Source organism: Myiozetetes cayanensis, unplaced genomic scaffold (genome assembly GCF_022539395.1).
Source record: "Myiozetetes cayanensis isolate MyiCay16 unplaced genomic scaffold, myiCay2020 scf6-25, whole genome shotgun sequence".
NCBI classification, from domain to species: domain Eukaryota; kingdom Metazoa; phylum Chordata; class Aves; order Passeriformes; family Tyrannidae; genus Myiozetetes; species Myiozetetes cayanensis.
In genome coordinates this window covers 53,539,007-53,564,143 of record NW_026087853.1, presented here as the reverse complement: position 1 = coordinate 53,564,143, position 25,137 = coordinate 53,539,007, and the positions used below count along the sequence as shown (strand labels likewise).

At 41.2% G+C, this 25,137-nt stretch overlaps 2 protein-coding genes and 1 long non-coding RNA gene across 18 annotated transcripts in view; 2 read left to right on the top strand and 1 right to left on the bottom strand.

Moving 5' to 3' along the window:
* Window positions 1–13,701, top strand: part of BTBD10 (BTB domain containing 10) — a 28,112-nt gene extending 14,411 nt beyond the window's left edge. For 6 of the 7 annotated variants that reach the window (XM_050335485.1, XM_050335488.1, XM_050335487.1 and 3 more), the window contains 7 exons: window positions 5,024–5,217; window positions 5,877–6,162; window positions 8,366–8,468; window positions 9,196–9,316; window positions 10,417–10,614; window positions 11,473–11,583; window positions 12,619–13,701. In XM_050335485.1, coding sequence (XP_050191442.1) covers window positions 5,024–5,217; window positions 5,877–6,162; window positions 8,366–8,468; window positions 9,196–9,316; window positions 10,417–10,614; window positions 11,473–11,583; window positions 12,619–12,929 — 1,324 coding nt within the window. In that variant the 3' untranslated portion in view covers window positions 12,930–13,701. Of the gene's footprint in view, window positions 1–2,320; window positions 2,445–5,023; window positions 5,218–5,876; window positions 6,163–8,365; window positions 8,469–9,195; window positions 9,317–10,416; window positions 10,615–11,472; window positions 11,584–12,618 lie in introns of those variants that run through there. The other variant, XM_050335489.1, reaches the window with a different exon arrangement.
* LOC126650555 (uncharacterized) overlaps window positions 1–25,137 on the top strand; it is a 271,938-nt gene that overhangs the window by 122,327 nt on the left and 124,474 nt on the right. The window lies entirely within an intron of this gene.
* BMAL1 (basic helix-loop-helix ARNT like 1) overlaps window positions 14,003–25,137 on the bottom strand; it is a 51,843-nt gene continuing 40,708 nt past the window's right edge. For all 10 annotated transcript variants that reach the window (XM_050335477.1, XM_050335479.1, XM_050335475.1 and 7 more), the window contains 7 exons: window positions 21,204–21,310; window positions 20,699–20,849; window positions 20,020–20,108; window positions 18,107–18,215; window positions 16,289–16,382; window positions 15,215–15,317; window positions 14,003–14,704 (listed from right to left, as the gene is read on the bottom strand). In XM_050335477.1, the coding sequence (XP_050191434.1) occupies window positions 14,544–14,704; window positions 15,215–15,317; window positions 16,289–16,382; window positions 18,107–18,215; window positions 20,020–20,108; window positions 20,699–20,849; window positions 21,204–21,310 (814 nt within the window). In that variant the 3' untranslated portion in view covers window positions 14,003–14,543. The remainder of the gene's footprint in view (window positions 14,705–15,214; window positions 15,318–16,288; window positions 16,383–18,106; window positions 18,216–20,019; window positions 20,109–20,698; window positions 20,850–21,203; window positions 21,311–25,137) is intronic.

The following is a 25,137-nucleotide window of genomic DNA, read 5'->3' as shown; positions in this document are numbered from 1 at the left end:
ATTAATTCAGTTTAATGACTTCTTTTAATAATTAGTAATATATTCAGAGCAATATGTTGTTATGCATGAAGACAAACTGAAGTTCTTCCACAGATGACTCCAAAGCATCATTAAATTGAAGAACATTTACATTTTTTAAAAACAGCTCTTTCCTTTCTACAAAAATAGGAAGCATTACCAGTATGACAAGTGTACCATTTTGATGGTACTTTTTTTTTCCTCCTTCACATCATATTAAATAGATTTGCTTAAATAAAACCTTGAGCTTAGTTGGTTTTCTTCATGAGGCAGCTGCTTTTATAGAAAATGTCTCATCCCTTTACAAAGGCAGAGCTTCCTTCAGCCCTGACTGAGGGGGAAAATGAATTCTATCACTGACTTGAAGTTCTTGAATGGGTTCAGTGCTCATATTCCAGTGTTTCTTTGGAGCCAGGAAAAACTATGTATTGAATTTGTGGAGATTTGCCTAAATATACAAATATTCATAAGGTTGTCTGATTGTTTTGGTTTGGATTTGGGTTGTGTTTTGTTTTCCCCTATAGGAAAGTAACTGATAAAACAATGCTCTTCTATTTATAAACTTCTGGGTACAAGATTGTCTTACATATATGGTGCTTTTTCCAGCTTTAATGAATGAGGAAACGAGGCTATGGGTTTAAAATATTGGTTTAGTGTTTTTTTTTTTTTACTCTCTTATGCTTTAAAATTACATTAAAATATGTCATTAAGCACACAGGAGAAAATTTTGCTTTCAGACTGGTGCTGTGGCTCAGTCACTGCCCACAGCTCGCCCAGCACAATGTGCTGGTGGTCAATTAACTGCGAGCTGATTTTGCAGGTACTCCTTTTCATGGTGAGCTGGAGATCTGAAGCTGTAATGACTGTTTGGAGACTCAAAAGTGTAATGCACAGTACAGGGAGGGCACCACTGTGTGCTGTGGGATGAAATTCCAGGTTAACACAGTGCAGCACTGAGTGCCGCGTGAGACCCGTGGCTTCCCAGCAGTTTTAGTTCTCAGTGGTTCACTGCTGTTTGGGAACTCCTGGTGCTGTGTCTGCTCTGCATAAAGATTCTGTCAACCACAGGACTTCCTAACTGTTTGCCTGTTCTTTCAAATGGGCAGCTCTGCTTTTGTCAGTCCCGTTTCCATGGGTGTAGGTGGGTAGGAAGCTGCATCAACACAACAGTGAATGCCAATTTGTCTTGCCCTCATTGCTGGGGATCAGGTTTGTAGTTAGTCCCTCACATTGCTGGTCTGGAGAGAAGAGTTTTTGCATTTTCCTGCAGAAACATCCTCCTGGCCCCAGGGGCTTTGTTAGGGGAGAAAAAGACATTATTAACAAGTCCTTCTGTCAGAATAATCAAGGTTATTTGGTAGTTCTGTTGTCTTCATTTTTTTGAACACTCACAACTTGTTCTAAAGCCTCTTCCCAGGAAAACAGAAGTCCCAGATGGTCTTTCATATGTACTGGCCACAGATGTAGCTCCTTTTTCGGACCAGCTGATAGAGTAGCTCAGTGACACAGTATTCCTAGTCAGATATTGCAGGGTATAGCCAGTGCCTGTCTCTTCTGACATGCTAAACTCCACCTCTTTATTTTCTCTTTGTTCAGGTTTAAACTCATGTTAGTTGCCTTGCTTATTGTAGAGGTAAATTGTATTTCAGTGGTAGTATTTGTCTGAGTGGTCGTGCTGATGAACAGATGGAACTCCAGGTTTTGTCAGGTATATATCCAACAGATCAAAGAAATATTTTCTGTGTACTATGACTCAACAGTGAGGAGATGTAAGATTGACATTCTAGATGTCACTAAGATGAATGAAGATCCGTGATTCAGATGGTGGTATCAAGCTAAACTGCTTGAATTCTCAGAAATCTTGCCATTTTGGCTTGCATCTTGTGACTAATAGCTGATGTGCCGGTCTCACAATTAGCATTAATCTGTGCTTTAAAAGGAGAATAGTACAACATAGAAGCATGCAAATGAGTGGTGTGGCCAGCTGCAATTTGAACAGCTCTTTGGAATTATTTACTAATCTGTCTGTCTCAGAATCCATTGATTCAGTATTTGAGGATGGTGTCCCTCTCCAGCTGGCAGCCTCTGCCTCTTCTGTAGTGTTGTGCTGAATTGATGGCTCGTGCGTCTGCACTCCAGAGGGATGGATGTGGCTGGCAGCAGGAGGACCATAGATGATCTGTGCATGCTGCCCTTCTCCTCCCAGGCTCTCTGGCTCTTCCTACCAGGGCAGGATTAGCCCCAGTTCCCATCCTGGGATGGTACAGCCTTGTTGGTCCTTCCTGCAGGTTTGACTCGGGAGGAAGTTTGTTGCCAGCTGAGTCAGTGTGACTTCCTGCAGCACCTGTTTTCCTCAGCTCCTGTAAAGAGATCATTAACTCGGGTTCGCCTTGTCTCACTGGGAACTCTGAATCACTGCTAAGAGGGTAATGTGGCTTTAGATGACTTTCTGGATTAAGAATCATATTTTAATTGCCTTCTCTGTTAAAGAGTAATTCACGTCTGCTCTGCCAAAAGGCATGATAAGCCTCTGTATCCTTACAGTGCTTCAGTTCCATTTTCTAGTGTGCTTCCCTTATTTGAAGCACATAGAGCTCTTTAGCTGCTGAGAAATTGTGAGTCATGCATTTTGATACTATAAAACGTGGCACCTGCAAAAACTCTGGTGTCTCACAGCATGGTTAGAAATGTTATCAGCTCTGGGATCAAAGCACTTCTTGAACAGAGGCCTGAGCACACAAGGCTTTATAGGGATTTGTGGAGATGTTTTGTCACCAGACTGCTGTTTGAGTACCCCATGCACATACACACCCCTCTGTGGTGGTTATATCATGATGTGCAAATATAAATGCACAGGTGAGATAATTCCTTAAAAAGAAAAAAAAGACCATTTCCTAGTAAGTGTAGCTGTAGTAGTAATGAACATCATTCTGTATAAACTGGGGTCAGACTTGCGTTTCAAGTTAGATTTTAATTATGAACTGTAAATCCACTTTTCTGCTAATTGCCAGGCATATTTTGTGCTTATTAAAATGATTTTATTTTGTATGCATTTGGATACGTATCGAAGGAAAGGTGCAAAGGTTTTCATAAACTGCTGATATTTTAGAAAGAGAGGTTTGCAGATTTCACTCTTGCAAACTTGTGCACACTTAATTTTCCTGATACAGCATATACCTCTTTCTAATAGAAAAGTAAAACAGCTAAGAAGACATGTTAGCCATAAATGCTGTATATTTTAATACCTTCAGAATTGCATTGGAAGTCCTGAGGAAAAGTGTATTTCCCTTAGAAAAAAGTGGTTGGATCACCTTTATTCTTGGACTGTAAATCTGAGCACTTGCAGTTCTTTTACCTTATTCAATAGACCTTTGGCTACCTTCACATCCTGAAGATGCATCTCTTACTGCAGCATATTTTGAGCTTGGCAGGAAACAGGATTGCAGTAGATTCCCTCTGCACCAAACTTGTGCCTTTTCTGACATGACATCCTTCTTCATTCAGACGGGGTGGGGAGAAGCTTGTGTCCCTTAGGGAGAGGTTTATTGCTTATTCTTTGCATTGTGCTAAACACTCATCTATCACAGCTTTTCTGTTCTGAGTTAAGCTCCTCTTTTCACCAGTCATTGAAACATCACATGCAAACGTTCACTTTTTTGAGTAGTCTTCATTATTTTTTTTGGTCATTACTTCGAAGCTATTTATAAAGAGGACATTTGTGCTCCACCTGCTTGTACAGTTCATGCTTTTAAAATTTGTTGTGCTTTTCTTAGCTAGGTCATCATTCTTGCCTCTTTGAGTTCTTGAATCCTACAGCATTCTTTGCACTCTCATTTAAGGTCTCTTGATAAGAGATGTGGGTTTTGCAGGCTTGCAGGCAAGTGGGGCATTGGTGTTCCTCTGGGAAATGAAGACTCTTCTTTGTCAGATCTTGTAGCTGTGCAGACATCTGTCTGGGTTATCCAATACCTGAGGATTTTGGGAATTTCTTCATTTAACCCGTAAATAAGGGCTCTTGTCATGCCCACTCATGAAAGATAAATAGCAAAAGAACTGCTTTAGGAATTCCCGTGGGGTGCAAGGATACAGATACATCTGTGCTGTCCAGACAAAGTAAGAGTACAAATAAAAGATGTAAGTATTTTTGGTAAAATTCAGCAAGAGCTGTTTGAAGTTGATATTTAATTTTCAGATAATTTCTGAGAGTTCTGAATCTTGAACCTGACTAGTCTTGCTGGCTGGTTTAATAGCTGGGAAACATAATCAATATCTTAAATTAAGTAGGGTAAGATAATTTAATCACAGTCTAAAAAATCTTAAACTATTATATTAAAATTTCCTGGTTTAGAACAAATGTCATACTTATTGCTGACAATCTGGTAGGTCATGGCTTTAACAGTGCAGTTCATATGTTTCTTGCCTGGATTGTGGTGGGTTATAATTGTTCCTTCTAAAAACAACTGAAAATGTAGAAAAGAATGTGCAGAAATAAACTCCTGGGTGATATGTCTGGATGTATCAAGTAGTTTCAGGCTGGCTACCTTTGGAAAGGGCAAGTAGCAGAAAAAGTGTGAAGTCAGTGCTGAAAGCCTGTGGTCTGAGAAGGGTTTTCCAGAATAGGTTTCAGTGGAAAAAATGACCCCTAACTTTTCATTTAATGGTTTGATTATAGCATTATAATTTAACAGCAAAAATAAAAATTAAGTACTCGGTTGTATTTGTTTTACCTGTTCTGGAAGGGATTTGTGTGAATGCAGGTTCACAGGCAGGCTCAGCTGATCAGGTGGTATCTCCATAGATCACACAGCAGCAAACAGGTAATTCTTGCTGCCTACTTCACGTTCCAAATCACTGTTCCTGTTTGTAAATATAAACATGAGTACAACAGAGAAAGTGATCCTAATCTTGGAAATATGTACATGACGTGTGATTACGTGGAAAATTTAAATGTGTAATGTTTCTGAAATGATGAAATACTGAACATTTCTCTTATTTCCGTCCTCAGCACCTCATCTCGTGTTGGTAAAGGAATAGAGTACACAAAAATGAGTCTCCATGGTGCCAGTGGTGGACACGAGAGATCAAGGGACAGACGCAGATCAAGTGACAGATCTCGTGACTCATCCCATGAAAGAGTGGAATCTCAGCTCACTCCATGCATCAGGAATGTTACTTCACCAACAAGACAGTATCATTCTGGTGTGTTCAGACTTATCTCAAGGTTGAAATTCTCTAAACTCAATTACTATTTTGTTAAAAGAATACAGTAAAAAGTGTTTATTTGTTGATGACACAGCATACAGATTTCTTACATGTGCCCTGGGCTGGTAATATGCTTTTATGATAGGTTTTAACTCCTTTTTTTCAGTCTGCAATGCTCATTCCTACATGATGCTTTTATTTAGTCCAAATTACAAGAACAGTCTAATTTTTCTAAGAAGATAATTGACTAAACACTTCTCCTTTACTGTATAGGGTCTATAGAGGAAATAGAGGAAACTGATTTTTTTGAGTGACAAAATGTGGTTTGTTTTCTTTGAACTACAGCACTAAGTACCATCTGTGATGCATAGTTTCTATATTGTGTCGAGTTGCTTTTTCAGTACTAGAATGTTACATTTTCCTTGTGAAGGATTTGGGGAGGTGAGGTGGGTTCGATGTCTAAACTTCAGGATCTTATATATGGACAGTTATTTTTGAAGGTTTCTTTAACCTGAATAGATTTAGCCGAAATAGTTTGTACTCAACTTATCAAGTTGATGTATTTTATGCCTGGCAAGACATAGACTTCATGGAGCTTATGTAAGTCTATAAATTTAACTTCCTGTTCTTTGTCCCTCACCTCGTCCCCACTGCAGACCGAGAGAAGGATCACAGCTCATCCCGACCCAGCAGCCCCCGTCCCCAGAAGATGTCTCCAAATGGTTCCGTTGTCAGCATAGGGACCAGCAGCAGGAACAGCAGCCAGTCCAGCTCAGATGGGAGCTGCAAGGCTGGAGGGGAGATGGTGTTTGTGTATGAAAACGGAAAAGAGGGAGCTCGGAATGTGAGAACTTCCGAACGAGTAACGCTCATAGTGGATAACACCAGATTTGTTGTAGATCCTTCCATCTTCACTGCACAACCTAATACAATGTTGGGCAGGTTTGTAACTTCTTTAGGGTTTTTTTTGCCTGAATCTCCAACTATTAGAGAACCATTAATGCCTTGTAGGTATTTAAACTGCTTAAATAGCTGTTGAACTCTAGAGCTGATCTTACCGATGTTTAATATTACCAGTTTGCAATGTCTTTAAGTAAAAATCAGATGCAAGTTTTCCTCTGTTTTGCCAGAGAGGCCAAGAGATGTCTATTACCTAGAGATGAAAGAGTTAATAAGTAAATTAACATTTCATGATGTACCCATTTCCTCCTGTCTTCCTGGGCGTTACTTCTGTGTTCAGTCTGCCTTGTTCTTCCTCTTGTTTTCAAAGCTTCATAAAACAAAGTAGTGAGTGTAGATTGTCTCTTTCAAAATAGCGAGGAGGAAAACCTGATTTTGCTTAATGGGCCTACCCTGACAACATTCAAGCTCAGCCCATTTACCTTCTGAAGTGATTTTTGGAGAGGGCAGTGTCAAATAATTGGTATAACAGATCTGAGCCTCAGCAGGGAGACCAAATGCACAAAAAGGTCAATATTTGAATAAAAGTCCACAATATATGTGTAATATTTTCTGTAGAAACTTTAATGAGCAGCATATTTAACATGTATATTTGTGGAAAAAGATTATATGCTTTATAATTCAGTATTTTTACTTGCTTAAATTCTGCCTGGTTTTGCAATATCCAAGCACAGAGACCACCACTTATAAACTTGCAGCAAGAAAGAAATGAAGGTTTATGTGTGTGTCACTTTGGATTTGGCTTTTCATTAAAATGTGGCTGTTTCTTAGCACATGAGGGTATAATCGTATTTAAAATACATATAGCTATATATAAAAATCTGTTTGACAAGATACAAGTAATAAATGTGATTAAACAGCTTCTGCTCTGGTTTAAATTGCCAGAGTGTGGGATAAATAGTACCTTGGTTTTGAGAAAAGTTGGGGAAGAGTTACAGAGAAAGCAAAAAATGCTTCTCTGTGTAAACTTTCAAGGGAAATAAACAGAAGTAATAATCTAAGATAGATCATTAAGGCATTTGTATATGTACAGTACATGCATACATGTAAATATCTAGACAAACTTGAAGGGTACCAGTTGAAGTTATGCAGGGAAATAGTTCCCTTTTCCATGACCAGCCTCAGAGTAAGCAGTGCTGCCTAATGCACAGGATTCTTTTGTGCATGTGGGATGCTGAGTTATTCTCCCTTTGGGATTGGTTCAAGAAACAAGCTTATTTTATCTTCTGCTAATTGAAAAGTAGGTTAATAAAGGTACAGAAATACTGCTCTAAAACGTAGGTTATTTATAAACCCACTTTCCCTCAATGTCAGTTCACAGGACACTAAACAGGAGCAGCTTGGCTAATCTGTTCTGGGAGGTAAAAGTTACTGTAATAAGAATGTATTATTTGCCTTAAGCCTATATCCTGTTACACTGCCTTTTCCTAAATATTATTTCTTGTCCTGAAAAGTGCTCAAAAAAAACACAGATCATTAAGTGAGAAATTTTACTTCTTTCTCCATTATAAATACTCTCAGTTACACCAACTCTGCTGCTTTGGGCTGTGTGTATGAGAGCAAACCACAGGGGGATATTTGTAAATAAAACAGGGAGTAGATGGTAATAATTTTTGTAAGCACAAGGTGTAATACTGTATCAGAGGAGTGTTTTAAAAACTTGGATACTATTTGGGACTTGTAGTTTTTCCCCTAGTCTCACTTTCCTTGCATCCTAGCAGAGAGAAATAGGCTGCACACGCCACCCTTAGGTACATCTGTTTTCTATCAGAATTTTATTTTGCCTTTTGAATTAACTAAATCTTTCCAATGAAACTGAAATGTCTTGATATAATGAGAATTCCTCAACAGAACCTGTTTCGTTACATTGCCCCACAAATGCCAAACACTTGTTTGAGGTTCCCCCCACCTTTGACACTGACAGGAAATGGCCTGGTCTGACTTTTGTTGTGATTGGAGGACACGTGTGGGTTGAGGAATAAAAGTAGACTTCCTTGAGTTCCACTGCTCTATTTTGTAGTCCTGCTAAACACAAACCAAACTGAATGGTGTGCATACATGCACACACTGTTTTCTCCGTGACATTTTGTTACAATTTTTGACACTTTGCTTTTCTGATTTACCAACAAAAACCCAAAGTATCATAGTAAGGAATTCTAACCAAATCACTTTCATTCTTGAGCAGGATGTTTGGGTCAGGCAGAGAACACAACTTTACACGTCCTAATGAAAAAGGAGAGTATGAAGTTGCTGAAGGAATCGGTTCCACTGTGTTTCGTGCTATTCTGGTGAGTTTCTTTTTGGACAAGCACTGTGAATATTGGGAGTCATGACTTCTTGACTTAGCCTTACTTACATATCTGTACTTCATGGATGGCAAAGGTGCTGCTCTGCTGTGGTTTTGTGGAGGGGAAAAATTGCTTGATCTGAAAACCCATCCTGGGTTTTCTACAGGTGACAGCCAGGGAGAGAGAAAGCACTCATGAAACAAACCAAAAAATACTGGCTGCCAGAAATTAGTTCACCTCCTATGCATCAAGGTCACCAAATTCAGGTACATTCAGCCCTTCTTACGCTGAAATTAGGTGAAACACAGTACTGGAAGTTAATTTACTGCAGCTAAAAGAGTAAAGCAACCTTCAGTCTGAGATGAAAACGGCCGCTTAACATATTTCATATGTACACAGAAGCAGAGCTGCTGTACTGCTTTGTCAGCAGACTTGGAATAGCAAAAGCTGAGGGAAGTGTAGGAAAAAGACAGCTTACGTGCACCAAAATGATCAGTAGTAATAGTCGTCACTTAAATAACAATTTTAACTAGAACCCACTGCTTTGAATGCAACTCTGAAAAAGGATAAATTTGAGGACAAAAAGACTCGCAGATTTTTGCATATGTTACTGTCTTACATTTTAGAGGCTTTCTTTCTGGGGAAAGTATCATAAATGAAAGGATTAAGTGTTTCTGTCAATGACCATTGAAGTGCATTGTGGTTTTTGTTTGCTACATTGCTGCAGGATTACTACAAGACTGGAGTGATACGCTGTCCTGATGGGATATCCATTCCTGAACTGAGAGAAGCGTGTGACTATCTCTGTATCTCCTTTGAGTATAGTACTATTAAATGCAGAGATCTCAGTAAGTATAGAATTTATTAAAATCATTGGAATTATATAGATTGATTTAAGCAAATGTGTGTGTGTGTGTTAATTCCAAATCGTATCCTTTACTGAGGTAAGGAAGATGGCTGACACTACATGAACAAAACCCATCCCTTTTTGCCTCTTCTGTAATAAAGCCCCAAAGCCACTGGATTTGTTTTTCTGAGAAATAAGGTTTCTGGTATTTCAGTATCTGAGTCTCTGCTGCGGGTGAGCCCGTGTGCAATTCTTACACTGTCGTTACATTTGCAGGACAGATACAGTAACGGTAAGTGGTATCTTTTTGCAGAGGACAGGGAGATGATTTATTCAGCTCCTTGCTTAAGAGAATTAATCTGTCTCCCCAGCAGAAACAGCTCATATTTGCTGGTGGTGTAGGGTGTACATACCTGTACATACATGTTCCCAGTACATACCATTCTCTTCAGCTCCTTCCATCCCTGAGCACAGCCCAAGTTTTGCCAGTGTTTAGGTGACCTGGGCTGTGCCCCAGTCTCTGAAATCTCATGGTGTGTGTGCAGAGCAGGGCCAGGCCACAGCAGTCCTGCTGGCAGGGCTCTGTGGGACACGTGTGCCTTCCCCAGCAGTGCCATGGCCTCACTGCCTGTCACTGCACAGTCGCAAGCTCGGAGCACTCTGTCCTCAGCACAGGGATTTAGCAGCTCCTGCTGAGAGGGCTCTGAGCAGCTTAATTTTTAAGCTACTGCTTTTGAAATGTGGTTGTGTGCTCTACTCTTTCAGCAATTGGCTAAAATAATGTTTCTTTTAGGAAAACAGAGAGGAATCTTGCCCAATTACCAAATGTTTAGCAGTAGTAAAAGAGGAAAAAGGTCTTGAAGTCACTCTTTCCTGACCAACCTTATGTTAATACCTGCAGGACAGTTAGTTTCAGCTTCTGGTCTGGCTTCTGGTAAACATTTGAATAAGTTCTGAACCTACACAAACTAATAGACTAAGTGTCTTTATGCTTGTCTGCAGAAAACACCACAAGATAAACAGAACTACTGTATTTCTTATTCCTGCCTTCATCTTTTTACCAAACTTTCAAATGTGCCTGTGCTTAAAATTTTCTTCTAGGTGCTCTCATGCATGAATTGTCAAACGATGGTGCTCGCAAGCAATTTGAGTTTTACCTCGAGGAAATGATTCTTCCCTTAATGGTCGCCAGTGCCCAGAGTGGGGAGAGGGAGTGCCACATTGTTGTGCTGACAGATGATGATGTTGTGGACTGGGATGAAGAGTATCCCCCACAAATGGGAGAGGAGTATTCACAAAGTAAGTTTGTTATCCTGGTTCCCTCCATGGCAGAGGTAGTGGTGAACTTGCTGATTTAATGCTGTTGTACATAAGCACTGCTAGCAAAGTCTTAACATCCCTAATGCCTCACAAAATAAAAACCTCTTAGTTTTGGCAGTCCTGTTTAATATTTTGCTTCACAGAAGCGTATGTTGCTTGTTGTGTTCAAATCTAATTAAAAAGAGGAGATAATTTTTATTGTTAAGATATTTTCAGCCAGTGAGGGGGAGGAAATACCAACTTTCCTCATCAAGCTCTTCCTGAAAAAGTCAAGTTTACTGTGGAAGAACAGCTAGAAGATTTTTTTGGGGGGGAAAAACCTAAGTGTTGTTATTTTTGAAGTATTACAGTTGTGTATTTAGATTAGCACCTGTGAATGGAATGCTCCTCCTTGCATCCGTGCTCTCCTTGTAGCTGAAAATGTTCCTTCACTGTGAAAATGTGGAATTCAGGGGAGTTTATGAGGGCAGGTGGGAGCTTGAGATACTGTTTGTACTCCAGTAATACAAAATCCTCTTAGGAGTCTCTTCAGAGTATTACAGTTTTATGTCTTGTTTGGTTGGTTGTTTTTGTTTTGTTTTTTTTTTTTTTAATTTAAGAAAACCAAAATACCAACACAAAAAATGATGGGTTTGAAAGATGCAAACCTGCAGTTGTTCTTAAATAAGGGGGCTCTATGTGAATATAGATCAAAGATGGCTGTTCTAATGTAGTAACACAATTACCTCACGTTTAAGAGCCTTTATGTCTCAAAGATGCCAGTTAAGAAAACCCCCTGCTCTTATTAGTTAGGCACACACTTGCCTTTGACATTTTCTCATTAAAATGTGTTTTTAGTTATTTACAGTACAAAGTTGTATAGATTCTTCAAATACATTGAAAACAGAGATGTGGCCAAATCGGTGCTGAAGGAAAGGGGGCTCAAGAAGATCCGACTGGGCATCGAAGGTAAGGGGAGCACGACTTGCACTCTCACTTGGGGCTGGAAGGGCTGCTGCGCTTCTCTGAGCTGGTTTGTAAAATCTCATTAAGCAGTTGTAGATTTTTATCATGAATGCAAGAACTAGGTTTCATTGCATTACATTTTTACTCTGATTGTTGACCCAAATATTTTAGAATCCAGCCTTTATAATTAGCAGGATTTCTCTCCTTCACTCACCAAGTTGTCATAGTTACGTTTGTAATTTGCCAACCAAAAGCAAATGCTTTTAACTGGTTGCGAGCTCTAAAAAAAGTAATTTTAGCTGAACAAGGTGGGAGCCTTCAGGCTAATATGCCTTTCAGATGAACAAGAACTGGCTCTGTCTGTAATGCCGGCTAGTACCAGATTATTTCTGCTGGTATTTCTTGGTTTAGACAAAGAACAACTGTTTGACCAAACTGTAATACTGGTGCCCTGTAACAATATGTAAAATGAACATTATTGCTGGGGCAGAGGGGAGAGATGACTGGAATGCAGCATAACCAAAATTCACAATTCATCTAAAATGATGTATTTTCACCCTTTGGAGAGCTGGGAGAAACATTCTGGGATTCCCCCTGGGAACTTAAACCGGAGATCAGAGTGACACGGAGATCTCATTTGCTGCTCTCCCATCACATTTTTATAGAGACAGTGGCCGCTGAGAGTGGCCCAGGGAAAGATCTGTAGCGTTGTCTGTGAGGTCTGGGTGGCAATATATTAATTATTATATCTCTGTGGTGGCAATATATTAATTACTGACAGTACTGTGGCCTTTCCTTACAATGTGGTTGTTAGATCAGCTCCTGACTCCATGTCCTGCTTGCACAGAGGACATGAAGAACAACACGATGACATCTGTTTCCATCCAGGATGTGCTTTCACACACACTTTTCTTTTTGTGAAAGAAACCCTGAGCCCCCACAGCACAGGCAGTGTTGGGCTGGGCTGGGCTCTGGACAGGGCAGTGGTGACTGTGCAGGGCTCTGGACAGGTAGTTTGGACTGTGCTGTGTCTCTCAGGTTACCCCACATACAAGGAGAAGGTGAAGAAGCGGCCGGGTGGGAGACCGGAGGTGATTTACAACTATGTGCAGAGGCCATTTATTCGGATGTCGTGGGAGAAGGAGGAAGGGAAGAGCCGGCACGTCGACTTCCAGTGTGTGAAAAGCAAGTCCATCACCAATCTGGCGGCGGCAGCAGCGGATATCCCCCAGGACCAGCTCGTGGTCATGCATCCCACGCCCCAGGTAGATGAGCTGGATATCCTGCCCATCCATCCTCCTCCCAATAACAGTGAGATGGATCCCGAGGGACAGAACCCACCGCTCTGATCTGGACTCTTACTAAAACAAAAGCATGCTCCTTAAAGTGACTCTGTACTCAACTCATACCACACTGCAATTCCAGTTTTTTCCATTGTGTTAACGGTGTTTAGGGTATTGCAGTACAGACCTTTGGAAAGATGAGAGGGTTGTTTTTGGAAGAGTACAGATCAAACACCTGGGTTCCAGTTACATGTGTATGTGTTTACCAGTAGGTTTGTGACGTTGGTGATTTGTCTGCTGGACTGTCCTCACTCTGAAGCCCCTCCAGGCCCAGGGGATGCGCCAGTGTTGTGACACAGGGGTTGGAATGCAGAGGTGGAATTGATAGTAGCACTTTACAAATGGTTGAGAAGTGGAATTTGAAGCCATTTTTTATAAATGTATTGCACAATACTAACAAAGTGCTTCTATCAAAACTGTACATAGTTTTGCTCTGAAGAGATTGACCCTTTTAAAGTTACTGTATATGGTTGAGCACAAAACTACTGCTGGGTTCTTGGATTGAGGACGTGATTCAATGACCCACATAACATCTTGTTAAACTCAAAGTTCTTTAGTGAATTTTTTCACTTGTTTGCAGCGTGAGCCATGTTCAAAAATTGTGAACAACAGATAGGGGCTTTATCTTAAATTTTGCCTTACCTTAAGCTGTTCACAAATATTTATTTAATACATTTTTCATAAGTGTCATGAAATAGGAAAATGCAAATGGTTCATTCTTCATTTATTAATGATTGTAAACAAGTTTTTCATGCAAATAAAGTTTCCATTATTTTAATGGGCTTGAATTATCTGTGAATTATGTATTTTGAGAGCAGTTGCTTTTCTTTCCTCAGGCGACGATGGTTAATATTAAGTGAAAAACAAGTATTTCTTAAGAGAATCTGGTAACATCAGCCTGTCATCTCAACCTGCCCTCCTGTTGTGCTTTTCTTAGTATTAAACTCCAAGATAGCAGTAAATAATAATAATAGCTTCTCTAGAAGCCTGTTGTCGTGACAAAGTCGTGTAAGTGTAAGTAAGGCCTTGTTTTTCCTCCCTCTTCCCCCAAAGCTAAAGAAATGATAAAGACCAAGTGCTTCTAGCATGCACCTTCAGCAGGGTTTTATCAAATTTATTTATCAAAGTAAATGCTCCATCTTAGAACAAGGGAAACATTTATTTTAAAAATATTTAACTGTCTAATACATTACACTTGAACAATATTTATAGTAAAGGATTCTTACAAGAAAGAATAAACAGCTTTATGGTACAATTAGTATAAGAAATATCCACATGGGGACTGTTTTGCAGTGTAAAAACACACCATACATCTGAAATGGTCATTTGCATATAAAAGCTACCACTGATGCCAGTGAGTTGCACAGTGATTTAAAAAAAAATCTCAACAGAATGCAAAATATACAAGTATTGCAAGCTATACACAGCTAACCAAATCAACACAAAACACTGTAGCAGGTTATTCCACTTTGTCTGAAGTTACACATGGTAAGGATGAGTTGCATTCTGACACGGCTTTTATGAACTCTGTACATAAAAGCTCCTCAGTCCCACGAGTTTCACCAGAGTAGAACTCCACCAGTAAATGCACTTTGATATTTGGGTGTCTGGGGGCATCATTTACAAGGGCCAGGGCAGGTCACTGAAGTCCACAGGGCCACCCAGCCCCGCGTCGGCCTCCAGCAGGCTCATGATCACAGCCATGGCAGCCTCGTCGTTGCTGGGGCTGCTCGAGCCCTGGTCGTTGTCAATCATGTCGATGCCAATGTGGGAGTTCTCCCCTGGGGGTGCAAACACAGGCAGGGGACTTGGTTTGGTCACTTCACTTCCACATGACTTGGGGTAGAATGTCTCAACAGGCTGAACTGTTTGGGGATCTGTGTGACACCCAGAGTGCCACAGTGTCACCACTGTTCATGGGTGTCAGTCCTCAGAAGTGACCAACATGCCTAATAGGGACAACCCTGCGTGCAAGACTTCAAATACAAGACTAGATCAACATCCTTCTTCAGCTGTTTGAAAGCATTCACAAAAAGGTAGGGAACTGAGCTAATTCACACTGATTCAGCAAGAGAAAAGAGGCTTCCGTGTATTGTCTAAAAGAAATTCCAAATTGAAGTTAGGCTGCCAGAAGCCTCCTTAGGCAAGCAGAGTGGTTGGTTATGGGCTTTATGCCTCAGCTGCAGCCTGCAGGTGGTAAGAGCAGGTTACTGCTCAAACCAACCGTGTTTTTACAGTATCTGTGTGTATTTAGCGGGCACTGAGGTGTGTTACTGAGTGACTGCACTTACCGAGGATGGAGGAGTTGTCCGAATAGGGGTAACCAGAATTATCCTGGATTTGCCCAGACAGCAACCCAGCTGAAGAAATGTCTGGAGTGCCACCATTCAAGATCTTGAAAGAAAAAAACCAGAAGCTATAAACCAGCATGAAATGGTGCAGTAAGTCTTAAATTGTCCCACATTGGGATTTTTAATACAGGGTGAATGGACTTCCCAAAAAAACCCCAAACATCACCACCGAAAGGTTGCTTAATAAGAGTAGTTGTAAACTAGGAGCTACTTTTCTCTGTACCAGGCCCATGGGGCAAATGTCAGAAACACCCAACCTGTGTTTTCCTTTACTCCATTCCAGCAGTCCCTACTGTATATACATGGTGAATATTGTAGGCCAGAATTATAACTCTTGTCACAACCTGAAGTTTTATTTCCAGAACAGAGCCAGGAATAGACAGAAATATTCACTAGTATGTTCCAGTACAAGCAATTCTTATGTATAGTCATCATAATTTCTGGGGAAAAAAGGTTAAGTAAGTCTGAGACAGTGTATAAAGATTTGGATAAGTGCTCTTGGATATAAGTACCATAAACAGCAATTTGCAGATGACTGAAAGCAGCCAGGACAAGTGTTTGGGTGGTTAAGTGCTACTCAAGCAATCTTAGAGCAAGGCAGGGTGCATAGTCTTGATTTAAAAATAAATTCTGAGTGCACAGCAAAGCATCTAATTGTCATATTCTGTAACACTGGCGTGATTCATCCGAGCACAGCCAGGGCTCCAGAAACAGCACTTCCCGTGCTCACCAGCACGGGGTGTTGAAGGATTTTTGGAAGCTCAGAGAGAGGAGCAGAGCTGTCCCTTGCAGCTCTGCTAAGAAAACAATCTAAGGAACAAGTGGATTTCAAAACCTGCTGATGTTTGGGAACTACTGCTCTATGCAGAGGGGTTTTGGCCACTGGAATACTTTGACTGGGTCAGACTTTTCCAGCCAAGCAACCAGGAGTTGTTCAAATCAGTTGTTCCACATCAGCATGACCCCACATCACTTTTCACTACTGCCACAAGACTTGGTAAAGCTTGTCCTTACCTTCTTGCCTCCTGGGGAGGAGGTGTCAGGTGGTGGGGTGCTGGTGATATTCAGGGGACTGGAGCCGCAACTGGAAGGTGATGATCCTCTTATCCTAACATACAGATAAAATAGGGTATGGATTTACCAGCAACAGATGCCAGAGACTTGGAAGTTTCAAATGCTGACTTCAGTATCAGGTGCCATAAGGAGCTAAAAGCATGAATTTCATTTTTGTAATTTCCTCCATTTTTCAGTGTTGCTTGAACCAGCAGCAGCAAGGTTTTGATTTGCAGCCAGATAAACAGTCCTGTGTAAATCCAGCTTGGTCTGCTTTACCTCTTCCCCTCTGTTTTTGTTCCTGTACAGCCTCCACAGAGACTCAGAAGGAAAAGGTCCTGAGTGCTGAGGAAAGCCTAACTTTTTTTTTTTGTATTTTGTTCGATTTACAACAGCTAAGAATTCCAGCTGCCTCAGTCATAGTGACCCAGACTCCTTCAGTGAGCTACTGCTACAGAAGTACACTGGACACTTGATACAATTATTTTTTTTAACTGCTCAAAGCAGCATTTTTCACTTCAATTTTCCATAGCTTGATCAAACATCTTTAATAATGTATAATGTATTGACTGTAAATCAACAAATCTCTAGACTAAAGGGAGGATGAGGAGTTACAGAGAAAAGCAATGGAAATGGGAATTTATCCTTGGCAGAGTTCCCCTGGGAAAGCTGAACAGAAGGCAGCTTTGGAAAATAGTAACAGCTGCTGAAAAAGGACTGGAACTAACCCAGGTCTGAACTGAAATGCAAACACGGGGGGTAAACTGCACTACTGCACTGCTGGGGCTAATTAGGTGTTTTACAGCTACTCAAAGGGAGGGTTACACTTCCAAGTATTGGTTCAGCCCCAGAGTGGCTTTTAAATTTTTTTCTTTTCTCCTTCTTCCTACTCTTACAGAAGGAAGGAAGCCTTATGGATAGGTCTGCTGTTCCCTGGTAGTCTCTCCTGCCTGCAGCAGGAACAAAACTGTGGGAAACAGACTGAATGTTTTCCTGAATTGCAGCTCAGTCTGGTTAAATTGCTGCCACTGAACATCTGCTGGGTGAGACCACTTTCATAGGAAAGGGAACAATTCCCAAGAAAAAATTCGTGAAGAACAGGGGTTGTTGGCCAACAGAAATTAAGTGGTACCCACTGAAAGCAGCTGCTCACACAGGTGAGAGAGATAGGACAAACAGCTGTGCACTCCCACAGTCCCTCACTGGAGGGGGCTGAAAGACCCCATGTTTAAACCAGCCCCAGTGCCTGGGAAGGCTGGGCTGGCTCCAGCACTGTGTCCTTGCTCCAAGAGCTCCAGGGGAACTGCGCAAGCTGAATGTGCACATCCAACAACTCCAGAAGCATCTGAGGGAGTGGATAACACAAAACCAAACATGGCTTTTCTGGCATGTGGTCAACAGCTTTGGCATTTGGAGGTTGTGCCACTCACAGCCTTAAGTTCCTGGAAGAAGAGCAGTCTGGAAAGGATTTATTTCTAGTTAGCTGTTCTTTTTGGCTACTGTTTCTGGTAAACAGATAATCATCACCATTACAAAGAAGTTCCAATATTGTTTTTTTGCAGTAGAAAGCTGTCAGGCTGTAACTTTTTCATGCTTTCACTACAGGCTTTGACTGCCTCAGGTCACGCTGAATAAGTACATGTAACTGTCTGTGAAATACAACTGTATCATTCCTTACTCAGCTTGAAGAAAGACTTCCTTCATTTCCTCTTAAAAAGAACAATAATTCCTCTTAAAGAGCAATAATGAAACAAACAATGATTTTCTTTTAACTCTCACCTGTGAATCTCCATGATTTCTTCAGCAATCATCCTCCCTATTTTACCTGCTCCCGCTCTTGTTCCACCTGGAATTCCAGGCACAGTAGGATGGGTCCTTTTTGGACCACCTGAAATGAGCAGATATGTTAAGTCAAGTCATAAGAAGCTTGAAAACCTTCTCCAAAAAAAACCATTTATATTTAGGCTTTGACCAGCTGCAGGATCTTCTGAATTGTATTTATTTACTATTCCACCAACTGGTGTGTACTTTCAAATGTATGAAAAGCTCTGGTTTGCACTGAGCTGTGTCTCTCAGACATCCCTCTGTGCCAGCAGGGACACAACATTTCCCAACTCTTTCAGGACCTGGTTGTTTTGAGCATCTGGTCCAAAGCTGGTACAGAAAGGCTTGTCAGACCTGCTCTGTTCTGTGCCCAAACAGGCTCTTCTCCAAATATGTTTGTTCTGTGTTTCCTGTGAAGAACTTGCTGGTGCATGTTCCATTCAGTAGTGGACAAGCCCAAGGTACCTGATGACCACAAAGCCCCTGCAGGTAACTGCAAGAATCTAAGAATGGAGGGAAAAGTGAGGTCTGAACAGTTTGAAGCTGTTCCTTTATTGAGATCTGACTCTTGCACAGCATTTAAGGGAGTTTGTCAGGAAGGAGCCCAATATACTCGAAGGTAAAGAAAAGATCACACTGAAAGGGCAAGAAAGGCCTCAGCATTGCTTATCCCTAAAGGATAATTGCTGGCTTTTAGAAATGCTTATTTAACAACAGCAACCCTCAGTATCTATGGCTCAGACTCAGCAGAAGGTGAGAAGGTTCACCTGGAAAGGTCATAAATCCTTAGCAGAGCCAGAACCACTTGAAATTAAACTTCACTCAATTAACCTTTTTTTCTGAGGACAAGAACTGTCAGTATGATGATACTACACATCTGGTTTCTTTTCAAAGGGTGTGTTGTGACAAGAATAAGCTTATCCTACTATAGAACAGTTTGTTCTGCATTGTTTTCCATCCTCACAAGGCCCAGACCCCACACTGCTGCAGTTCCAACCACCAGGCCTACACGGTACCTTCCCCTCCTACCACTGCCACTGTCCTGGGCTCTGCCACCCCTCCTGCTCCAGAGTCACCCACTGACCCCCTCTGTTCAGAGCAGAGATCACTGGAAAGCCCAGCTTTGCTCAAGGCTGGCACTGCTCCAAGTGTGCTGTGTACAACTTAGGGAGTAATTCCAGACATGCGCAACACCCACAGCTGACAGAAGTGAACAGGGCCACCCTTTGCAAGGAATCTCAGTATTATCACCATGTTTCACAGGGATCTTCCATCCATGGGCTGTCACTGCATCCTTCTATCCTGCCTCACTTCCACCCTGCTTCAGGCCCTTCATTAAATCAAGCTCTGCTCTGCATTAGTCTGCACCCCCTGTCATGAGATGGTTTGGTGATCTGCATCACTCGTAACCAGCCCATGATAACGACCAGGGGTCAGTGCTCATGTTGTGATAAAAAGCCAAATCAAGGGCAGGTGAGGGACAATAAGCCAAATGGTCAGACTGTGTTCAAGGTCCAGGCTGTGTTTAGGATCCAGACTGTGTTTAAGATTCTGAGAAGTCGTGTGCACTGACCACAGACCTTGAGGTCACTCCTGGGCGATGCACAGATGGCACCATCCGTGAAGGTAAACTTTCCTCCTCCAGCCCTGTTTATACTTTTCCCTGTCTGATTCACTTCTCTTTGACCAGCTCACACCCAAAGCTGATATTTACGTTCAACAGGGCAAGAACTGCATTAGCACCTTTTTGCCCTAAAACTTATTTTTCCTTAGGATATTAACGAATTCTCAGTGCAGCAAATTTGTGCATGCAGGGTGAGCGGCTCCCAAGGCACGGCTGCCAATAATTTCCTCAGCACAGGAGTTACCTTCTCCAGCCTGGAGCACACTGTCCATGCTGTGTGGAGACGCCGCAAGCTGTGGAAAGGCTGCGTCCCCGCTCTCCAGTACGGTGGTGCTGTGGATTGCAAGAATGAGAAGGATCAGTGATAGGAATCCCAACAGGTAGAAAACCCTATCAGTGATAAAAAAACTCAGTCATAATGCCAAAAGTTTCAGAATGGAATGCTTCAGGGCTGGGGTAGTTTGTGAGTCAGTGTCACCTCAGTGAAGGCTGCACCTATGACTGACACCAGAGCTACATAAACAACAGAAATAAATCTTAAAGTGTGCAGTGCAGGGCCCCAACAGCTTCTCTCACAGAGAATTCCTCGACAGCAGTTATTCTGCTCTGTACAAAACCCTCAAGAAAAAAAAAACAGAAGGGGGGGAAGCACCTACCAAAGCAAAGAAATGCATGTCCTGTAAGTCCCTACAAAGACTGAACCCCAGGTTTTCCCAAAGAAAGAAAATATTTATATTTTTTGCAGGCTTTAACAAACACATATGAAATTACTGCAGTTGTTAAACTAATTCCCCTCTCCCCAGGGTGTTTTTTGGAGCAGACATTTATTGTCATATGGAAGATATGCACATATATAGGTCACCTCTGAGGAAAGGGCAAAGCAATGGGCATTTACAGGCTCCTGCTGAGAGGAAAATACTTACGAAACGACTGTGTTTGTTGAGACAATGTATTCTACTTCTTTGGTCCAAGGGTTCATGAAACTGAACCAGCGACTCCGCAAGGTAATAAAAGAGCCATCTTTTATTTTAAACTTGTAGCAGTTGGTTGTAATTTTTTCTCTTGTCTGCAAAACTGAAGACAGGCAGAAAGCAAGTAACTTTGTGTCAAAGAGGCACCATGACCACATAGCAGAGCTCTTTTAAGGGAAAACTTGGTTCATTCCTCCCTTCACCCCTGAAGAGAAATGCTGTTCCTGCAGTCAGCCCCCCTTAGCCATCCTGAACCTCAAATATTCACTACAAATCCATGTAAGTCCAGGGTAATCACAGTGTTAGGCATGCACAGCACCGTGCTCTTGACTAAAGCATTTGCAATCAGCAAAACCCAAATCTTTTCAAGTTTGTTTGGTTTTCTTAATATACCACTTAAAACACACAACATGTCCCAATGTTTGTAACAAGATTACTGAGTTATTAATAATCATACCTTGTCTATGACATTCTGCAAGGTGTGCTATATCATCTTGATGAAAATATTCATAACACGAAGTACCTAGGAGTTCCTGGGGTAAGTATGCCAGAATGGCTGTTGCCCTGGGGAAGGGAGGGAAAGGAAGAAAACAAAGAGGAAAAAAAAATAAAATAAATGGTTACAAGTTGAAGTATTAGTCACAGATTACTAAAGCTCACACTGGAGCTGGGTAAGGCCCAAGTAGTGCGGAAAGGAATTTTCAGCTTAGAAGGTGACAAAAATTCCTTAAGAACACTATTTTTAATTCTCAGGTAATTAAAAAAGTATATATAATATCAACAGCCCTCAGGTATTATGTCTGACCTACCATCACCAGAGGGGATCTAAGACTTTCTAAATAGCTTTGAAGATACACTGTAATTTTGAGAATTTAAACCTGAAAAAGCTGCCTTGTAGCAGCCACAAGATAATATGAAGCTTTCTGCATAAAATGCCATTGAAAACCAGGCTTCAAAGGTTTGAAGAACTGCTGTGCTCCTTTTCATACCTGTGGTGCTGCTGCACAGAGCCCAAATTACTGCACAACACGTGTTTCAGGAGCATTTTCTCAAGTCACAAGCCTTAAGAGTGGGACAAAACAAGGCTCCTCCAAACTCTGTACCCACATCCACAAACCAGAAAGGTTAACAAATACAATTTTCCTGGATAGGCATTGAGACCTACTCAGTGTCTACTGAACCTACTGACCTAGTGTGTCTCTGAAATCAAACAGCAGCACAGAGCAAATAAACCAACTTTTTGTTTCATCAAAACCAGCCAAAGACAACTCATTTTCCTCCTCATCATAAAGCTTTAGTACAATATGAACCTGCAATCCACAACACGGGAAAGACCTGGACTATTCCTGGTCTGACTCTCAAAGAGACTCTCAATTAGGAGCTGCTGGTAAGGCTGGAGGATATCTCAAGAAAATCTCAGGAAAAGAAGAGTTTGTGAATGAACTTGGTAACCCAAGCTTGAAACTGAGTTCAAGAGGAACAGGCAAAGCAACAGTGAAGAGTGACAATGAGCTGAACCACAGCCCAACCCTGTGGAAGGGTCATTTCCACAAGGAAGCAGCTGCAGCATATGCTGAACACCCCAGAGATGTGTGTGCTTAAAGCAGGAATACCAAAGTTATTCTTTGAGTTGTTGATGGTTTAGAAGCTGTAACAACTTCCTCAGGATAACTCATCTAGCCCAGAACACCAACAGGAAAAATAACAGATGGGGGGAGCAATGGGAATTGCTATCCCCCTGTACATTAGGGTTGTGCACACTTGCCCCCAGCAGACAGTGTACAACAGCAATCTGTGAAATGTTGAAGGGATTTTGAGGGCATCTGGGGAGAGACAAGACATTGCTGCCACCCTGGTGCACAGAATAGAGCCCCCACCCAGAGAAATCATTCTAAAACATCCTGGTGCAGGAAGAAACAGCTGAGAAGAAACAAGGCAGGGCAAGCCATCCAGGCAGACCTCAAAACATGCACCATTTAATGTAGAAGGCAGAGAACACGGTGAGAATCAAATCTGCAGGAACCCCAGTGAAACTGCTCAAGAACATCGGAACAGAAAGTAACACAGCTGAATGATTCCAGAGTAAGACCCTCTCTAGAAAAACAGAGAGCAAATAAAACATCTGAACTAAAGTGAACTTGGACTTTGTACCTTTCTTAGAGGAAAATTAGTGAAGGAGAAATGACAGTTCCTTGAAAAAACATGAGTAAGAGTCATAATCCAACGCAAATTAAATATGAAGGGCAATAAGGAACAAACCTAGACAGATAATCACCTCTTCTGCAACCTCAAAGAAGTCCAAATTAAAGAATATAAAATGTAGAAATTAGTACATATTAATAACTATGAATAAGAACAGAAGGAAAAAACCCTGAAGCACAAAATCCATAGTATTTAAATGCAGGGCATTTTTGTGTGTTCTCAGACACACTAAGAGCATTCAGCAGCAATCAGGTGCCTTACACCCCAAGCTCTCCTTCAGGGGGCTCTGAGACCTCAGCCTTGGACAAGGAAACATTACAAGTATTCAAACTGGCTTTTGTCTGGTGAGCCTTATCCCAGGAACTCAAACTGCTGACAGCTCCAAGCCTGCTTTGATGAATTATCTCCGAGTGGGTGGAGAACCACAAAGCAGCAAAACACAGTTTTCCTTTAAAATGGAAGAGCTAGGAAGCAGGTCAACCTTATTCCAGTATTTTTCCAAGGGCCTTAGTAACCAAGCCTTTTAACAGCACTGCAGTGATGGGACACCAGACACAGATGGGTAACAACCAATATGGGCACCAGCAACCAACTTGTCAAACCTTTCCATAGCACGATAAACAGCTGTTTTGGAAAGGAGAAGATGCACCAAATCACAGCAGATCTCAGCACACTTAGTGAATTCAATATCTGACCATGTTCTATTATGCAAGGAAGAAAATTGTTCATGTCCTTCTTTAATTTCATCTTCTATTTACTGTTTTCCTGAGCTTACTTCTCTGACTTAACAAGGCATCTCTGAATTCTGAAGCTACATGGATGCCATCTGCATAGATAATAAACTTAATTTTACTTCCAAATTCACCATCCAAATAACTTCAAAGTAATAAATAAGAAGGAAGATGATTCCTTTTAAAAAACTTTTTTCAGTGTAGCTGCCATTTCAACAGAGAACTGTTGAACAGTTCCCTGGCTGTGGTAGTTGGTAGCTAATCCATAGCAGTGTTTTTCCAGGGATCACACAATCCATAAGGACAAAAAGTTAGGGTCACAGGGAGTTTAAGAATTGTTTCTTTCCTGAATTCCCTTGGACAAATGACAAAGGAACAGGGCAAGCCTATGCAGACAAAAAAAAAAAAATTGACAAGGAAATAAATTGTTTTAAAGTTTTACAAATGCCTCCAGTGGAAGCAGGGATCATAGGATGACAAATTTAAGCCTACAGATGAGGCCTTCTTGTAAAAAATTTCCCTTTCAAAGAGTCCTTTGAAGTAGCATACACATTCCAAGGACTGCAAACAACAGCTGGAAAACAAATAAGAGCATATGTGTTCAAATTCAATGGGTTGACATTTTCTGAGTCTTGTTATTTCAGAAATACTTCAAAACTATCCATCAGGGGAATGTGTCTGATCTTTTGAAAATCAAGCTCGTTCACAAACTACCATCCTTTGGCACAACAGAAAGGTTACAAATGCTCCCAAAGCTCCCAGAGTGAGCATCAGCTCTAAACCTTCAAGATATAGTATTTTAAAAGGCTTTATATCAAAATAAAAACCAAAAACAACCAAAAAACCCAACCAAAACCCACAAAACCCAACCACCCCAACCCAGATAGATAACATCAACAACAACAACAAAAATTCTCCTTATTGCATTTCCTCTTATCACTATAATCTTTATTTCCTCTTGAAGTCCACAAAAAAATCAGCTGACACTCCCCTGAAACCAATTCCAGCAAGTAGATCCTGCCAGAGTTTGGAGTCTGGGCTTTTCTATGTTACAAGCAATTGAGTCAAAGTCACAAGTAACCTCAAACAGCCTTATCTGGGAATTCTCAATCCCTCTTGACATGGAAGGGAACCAACACAGCCCTCTCCAATTGACCCAGTGTAACCTCTCCATTAACATCCTTCAACCTCCTTCCCCTTCACATTTTTCCCCTGCAGATAATGCCAACTATTTTGAAGGAAGACCCAGGTCACATGCAACTGCTATTTCAGAAAATTCAAGTAATTTCTTCTGCAAAATAATTAACCTTTCAGATAATAAATTGATGTTCGAAAGCAGATACCACATTGGCACAAGTTCTCAAGCCTTTTCCAAGAAATAAACCTTACAAAAAGCTTTCCTTCTTAGAAGCATAAAAGAACACAGAGAAGAATGAATTCAGCAGAATGTGCCCAAGG